Source organism: Myiozetetes cayanensis, unplaced genomic scaffold (assembly GCF_022539395.1).
Source record: "Myiozetetes cayanensis isolate MyiCay16 unplaced genomic scaffold, myiCay2020 scf26, whole genome shotgun sequence".
Classification (NCBI taxonomy): domain Eukaryota; kingdom Metazoa; phylum Chordata; class Aves; order Passeriformes; family Tyrannidae; genus Myiozetetes; species Myiozetetes cayanensis.
The window spans coordinates 1,568,364-1,574,431 of record NW_026087477.1 but is presented as its reverse complement, the minus strand read 5'-3'; the positions used below and the strand labels follow the sequence as shown (position 1 = coordinate 1,574,431).

Genomic DNA, 6,068 nt, shown 5'->3' with positions numbered 1-6,068 from the left:
TTCCCAGTACTCTGCCTCATCCCTCTGGACCCTGATGGTTTCCTGATGGCTGGGAGCCCTGTCCTGCCTTGGAATGTCTCCCAGTTCTGTGCCAGGCTGTGGATTTACGGCTGCTGTGCCGAACCCCCTGCGAGCTGCTGAGCCTGCAGTGCCCTCAGGTTCTCCCCACACGCTTCCAGGGCTTTGTTTTTTGGATTGACTGGGTTTTTTTGCTGCTTTTCTCCTTTCCTGGAGGTGGAGGGACCTTCCCAGGTCTTCCATGAGCTTCAGGGAGAGCTGTTGCTGTGCAGAAAGGGCAGAAGATCGTGGAAGCACAGGATGGTTTGGGTTGGAAGGGACCTTAAGCATCATCCAGTGCCACTCCCTGCCATGGTCAGGGACACTTTCCACTAGCCCAGGTTGCTCCAGCCTGGCCTTGGACACTTCCAGGGATCCAGGGGCAGCCACAGCTTCTCTGCCCAACCTGTGCCAGGGCCTCCCCACCCTCACAGCCAGCAATTCCTCCCTCTCTCTTTCCCCCCAAGTCCCCTGTGCCTTCCTGTCCCCAGATGTCACCTTGGGCCAGAGGTCCCTGGAGCACTCGGGGTCGGGGTGCCTGGAACTGTCCCCGCTCTCAGGGTGAAATTGTTTGCAAAGCTTTCATTACTGGTGTTAATCAATATTTCTGATAGGGCTTGAATAACTATTGATGAATCCTTGCCCTGCATGTGGGAGGGAGGGTTGGGTGACTCCAGGGCAGGATCCAGAGGGGCTGGGAATGTGTGTGTGTGCTCAAGGAAGGGAAGTGAACATTCCCTCATCCCCACACTCGCTGTCCCACCACTGGTTTGATGGGATTGGTTGGATGATACTGATAATATCCATCCCTGGAAGTGTCCAAGGCCAGGTTGGATGGAGCTTGGAGCAACCTGGGCTAGTGGGAGGTGTCCCTGCCCATGGCAGGGGGTGGAACTGTGTGATCTTTAAGGTCCCTTCCAACCCAAACCATTCTGTGCTTATATTATTAATATAATCAATAGTATTAATTAATAGTATGACTAATAATGTTAATAATCAATAAAATTAATGTTAATAACAACAACAACTGTGGAGTGTCAGAAAGGCACCCAAAGTGGAATGAATGGAGTTACTTAAACATTTATTTTAATCTTCTTTTATTTTCTATTTTATTTGATCTTTATTTTATTTATATTTTATTTCATATTTTATTTTATTGTATCTTATTTATTTTATTTTATCTTAGTTTATTTTATTGTATCTTATTTATTTTATTTTCTCTTATTTTTATTTAATTTTAATTGTATGTTGTATTATTTTATATTATTTTATTTTCTTCTTTCCTTTTCTTTCCTTTAATTTTATGTATTAATTTTATGTATTAATTTTATGTGTTAATTCTATGTATTAATTCTATGTATTAATTCTATGTATTAATTTTATGTATTAAATTTATGTATTGATTTTACGTACTAAATTTAAGTATTAATTTTACGCATTTTATTTATTATTTTATTTGATATTTTTATTTATGACTTTCATTTAATTATTGCTTTTATTGCTTCCCCCACTGCTTTCCTTGTGCAGGCAGCCTGTGGGGGGACACCCAGGACAAGAAGGGGGGCGAAGCAGCAGCGGGGACCCCCCGGGTGGGGATGCCGGGATGGAGGGACGGACGGACGGACGGACGGATGGATGGATGGGTGGAAGCCGCGGGGGGAGCCCTGCGGAGCCTCCGAGCCTCCAGCTCTGGTTCTCATTAAGCGGCCGGGCCGGGCCAAAACTCAGAGCCATAAATAAGGGCGGACAAAGCCGCCCCCTCCCCGCCGCCCCCCGGGCCGGGCCGGGCCGGGCAGCGCTCGGGGGGCGGCGGGCGGAGGGAGGAGGGACCCGCCGGCATAAGAAGGGGAGGTTCGGAGCGCGGGCGGCGAGCGGAGGCCGTGACAGCCCCGGCAGCGGCGGCATGGCCGGCCCGGGGCCCCCCCCGGGCTGGGGGCACCGCCTCGTCCTCCTGGGGGTCCTGCTGGGGGTCCCCCCGCCGGGGACGGCAGGTACGGGGGTCCTGGGGGTGGGGGGATTTTGGGGGTGTTGGGGAGGGGCGCGGGATGGATGGGGAGGAGGGATGATGGGGGTGGGCAGCGCTCCCTCCCTGCGATCCCCCCGCCCGCCTGGGGAGCCCCCAAAATCCCCGTTCGCCCACCCCGTGCCGGCGCTCGCCGCTGTGACTCTGTATGGTCCTGTTGGGATGGGAGCGACGGGATCAGGCAACCCCCCGGGAAAAGAGGGGTTCGGCTTTCACCCCCCAAAACGGCTCAGACCCCGCCAGTCCCGTCCCCATCCCATTCCCGTCCCGATCCCGTCCTGTCCCGGCTGCGGGCGGAGGCACCGGGAAGCAGCTCCGGGGCTCGTGCAGCTGCTCCGTGTTTTTGGGCTGAAACGTGGCTTTTTCGGTCGTTGAGGAAATACATTTTTCTCCCCAGAGGTTCCCGTCGGAGGAGAGCCGGGGCGGGGGGGGAGCAGTTTCACTTCAGCCTCCCGCAACCTCTTCCCCATCCCTAATTCCTTCCCCAACCCCACCGGCAACTCGGGGCCGAGGTGTCTCCACCCAAACCACATTTTTATTTTGTTGCTATTTTGTTTTGTTTTAACTTCTGAGCTTTGCCGGGTTCTCGGCGGCTCTGCTGAAAGTTTTCCAGCAGCTCCAAGAGAGCCGTGCAGCTGGGAGAGCAACGGGGAGGGAGGGTGGTGGGAGCCAGGAATCTCTGTTTGGATAACGAGAGGAGCCGGGAAAGCCGCCTGCTCCGGTGGGATTTGGGCTCCCTGTCCCCAAAAACACGGGGTGCCAACATCTCAAAACGCCAAAGCAGTGCAGGATCTCCACGCAGCATTCCCAAATAGGGCTGGGAATGTGTGTGTGTTCTCCAGGAAATAAAGAGGAGGGGGGTGTGGGAAACCCCCTCTGAGCTAGACTTAGGTTTGTTTGAGTTAGATTTTTTTAAGGCCCCGTCTCCTGCTCCGGGTCTCTGAGATTCCCAGAAAAAAAAAACCCACAGACAAAACAGCGAGAAATTTCAAATGTCATGTCTTAAATCTCATAACTGGGGGATTTTGGCAACGTGGCCCAAAGCCCAGCCCAGTAATCCCAGGAAAGCGGTCGCCCCTCGTGTCCCATCCTCTCCCCAGACAGCGTGGGAGAGACTGCAGGAGCAGGAGAGGGAGAGAATCCCTGCCCTCCTCCCTTTGGGAATTAAAAGGAGAGGGGTTTATTCCTTGTCTCTGCCCTGGGAAGGCAGCAGTGGCTGAATCTGAGCAGAATATTTCAGGTCCCCTCCCAGAACCAGAGGCTTGTGTGTGGCTGGGGGTTGGAGGGCCTGGCTCCTGCTCTGGGAGGAGGTGAGGAGAGGGAATTTGGGATTGTGCCACCACCTTATCTGCAGTTATTCCTGGAATCTGATAGCAGGCTAAATATAATGGGAGCTGATTAAATACCACACTGAGATAGTGCTGGGGGGGGGACAGGGGTGGCCAGGCTGGGTGGCTCCATCCCATTAAACATCCATCTGCAATTCCCAACCCAGAACTCCACCTTTTTTTTTGTTTTGTTTCCCCTTTGTCCTTTCAATAACTTCATCTTTCCTCCAGCCAACTCCCCCCCCATCACTGCACAGGGAACCAAAACAGTCCTATAAAATGATTAAGCCCTAAGCCTTGTTATTCCACTCCCTGAGTAAATAGCTTTGCTGGGGAACATTATTCCATCCAAGTTCTCCCTGGCAGCGTTTGGCTTGGCGAGGTGACCCAATCCTTGGCGTTTTTGTTCGACCCCGACCCCTCTCTGCAGCATCTTCAGGTTTGGATTTGTGGCTCTGTTGTCATCCAAGGCTTAAGTCACCAGTGGCTGCTCCCACTGCTGCAATCAAATCCAGCCACATTTGTTTAGGAACAAAATAATCTTAGAAAGTCTGTCTGACTCTGGAAGGAGCCAAGGAATTGCTTGTGCTGCTCCACCCCGGGGGGGGGAACTGGGATGGCTCAGAGAAACCAGGAATGTGCCGCAGCTATTTCAGCTCCTCTGCTCCCTCCTCGAGCCCAGCTCGGGCTGGAAAGATGATAACTCCATTTTTGGGGGGATGGAACCACAGTTCCCCATCCCATAAGTCATGGAATCATGGAGTGGTTTGTCTTGGAAGGGACCTTGAAGGTCATCTCGTTCCACCCCCTGCCATGGGCAGGGACACCTTCCACTAGCCCAGGTTGCTCCAACCTGGCCCTGGACACTTCCAGGGATGGCACCCATGTGCCAGCTGCTTCTCCAGGGTGGGATTCAGGGGATTTAGGCCACTGGTTTGGGACCTGGGAGGCTTCCAGGATTGAGGTTGGGCCATAAATGAGGGTGCTGAGCTGGGAAAGGGGCGATGCTCTGGCTTTGTCCCGGTGTCCATCCCCAGAAACATCCCTAAGAGGAGGCTCTGGATGTTCCCCTCAGTTCCCTCTGGATGTGGCTGTGGAGGAGCCCCAGCTCCCAGGGTGTGGCAGGGTCTGCTCACCAAGACTTCTCCTTCCCAGGGCCACCGTCCCACGGAGAACGTGTCACCCCACAGTGGCTCCTGGGGGGCCGCAGCAGACGAGCCGTGAGCCTGGAGGAACAGGTAAGGGCACGGCTGGACCCTCCTCCCTCCCTCTTCCCACTGCCTGGAGATCTCTGTGGTGGGATGGAGATGTGGAGTTTGCAGGATCCATGAGGAGTTTGCGGGATCCACGAGGAGGAGGAGTTTGCAGGATGTGGAGTTTGCAGGATCCATGAACAGGGTGTGGATTTTGCAGGATCCGTGAGGAGAATGAGGATTTTGCAGGATCCATGAGCAGGGTGTGGAGTTTTTAGGATCCATGAGCAGGATGTGGAGTTTGCAGGATCCATGAGGAGGATGTGGAGTTTTTAGGATCCATGAGGATGTGGAATTCCCTCTGGGGAAAGAACCTTTTCCTGATATCCAACCTAAGCCTGCCCTGTCACATCCCCAGCCATTCCCACAGGTCCTATCCCTGGTCACCACAGAGAAGAGAGTCCCTGGGAAGCCTGTGGGGAGGAGAGGACATTGGAACATCTCTTCCCAGCGCTGCTCTGCTGGCTGTCACACCCCCTGCCACCTCCCCATCCCCAAATCCACTTTCTGAGCTGCCTGTGGTCGCCCTCTCCCGGGTTTGGCCCCTTTCCTGGCTCTGGGATCAGCTGGATCTGCAGCTGCCCCTCGGCAGCTGGGCCTCCTACCCAGCAGCTGGGGGGGATTCTAGGGGCTGTGCTTTCCTTCTGGATCCACTAAACCCCTTCCCAGCACTGGTGCAGAAGGTTCTGAGGAGCTGGCCTAGCTGGGGGTGGAGCAGATTCCCTGCTGGGAGGTGACTTTTTCTTTGGTGGCACCTCCCTGAGACCCCTCCAAGTGAGATCTCCTTGTTCCTGGTGGGAGAGCCTTTGGAGAGGGGGGGTTTGTGCTCGGAAGGGCTGGATGGTGCCTTTTCCCAGGGGATTCAGTGCTGGCTGCTCGTGCAGGAGCTGAAATAGCCCGTGTGGGTGCTGTGGTCAGCCTGGAGAAATGTCCCCTCCCTGCCAGGCAGCCCCAGATCCATCTATATTTAAGCTGGAAGGCGCTTGGGATGGGGAACATGTGGCAGCAGGAGGTTTATTTATGCTCCTGCCAACACCCAAAATGATCCTGGGGGTGGGTTGGGAGGGGGGTGAAATCGCAGCCATGTGATTTTTTTTTTTGGGGGGGGGAGTTTCAGGAATCACGGGGGGGCTCCAGGGCAGGTCCTGGAGTATTTCCTGGCATCTGCTCTGCCTCCAGCTCCAGCCAGCCCGAAACAAGGAGGCTCCTGTTCCTGGAGCAGGGGGGAAGGAAGGGAGAGGGAGGGTGGTCGTGGCCGGGAGGCTTCGTGGGGGAACGGCGGGGACAACCAGGCACGGCCCCAAACCGGCCCTTTTCGCTGCTGACAGTCGTATTTTTAGGCTCGGTTTAGCCCGTCCCATCCCCTCCCCGGCTCCTCGTGCCCTCCAGCAAAGATCCTGGAAATAA

The 6,068-nt window shown here is 54.6% G+C and overlaps 1 protein-coding gene across 1 annotated transcript in view; it reads left to right on the top strand.

Moving 5' to 3' along the window:
• Positions 1–1,943: 1,943 nt before the first annotated feature.
• The window catches only part of ADAM33 (ADAM metallopeptidase domain 33), a 29,049-nt gene continuing 24,924 nt past the window's right edge, over positions 1,944–6,068 (top strand). The window contains 2 exon segments of the mRNA XM_050321032.1: positions 1,944–2,048; positions 4,564–4,646. Of these exon segments, the coding sequence (XP_050176989.1) occupies positions 1,961–2,048; positions 4,564–4,646 (171 nt within the window). The 5' untranslated portion in view covers positions 1,944–1,960.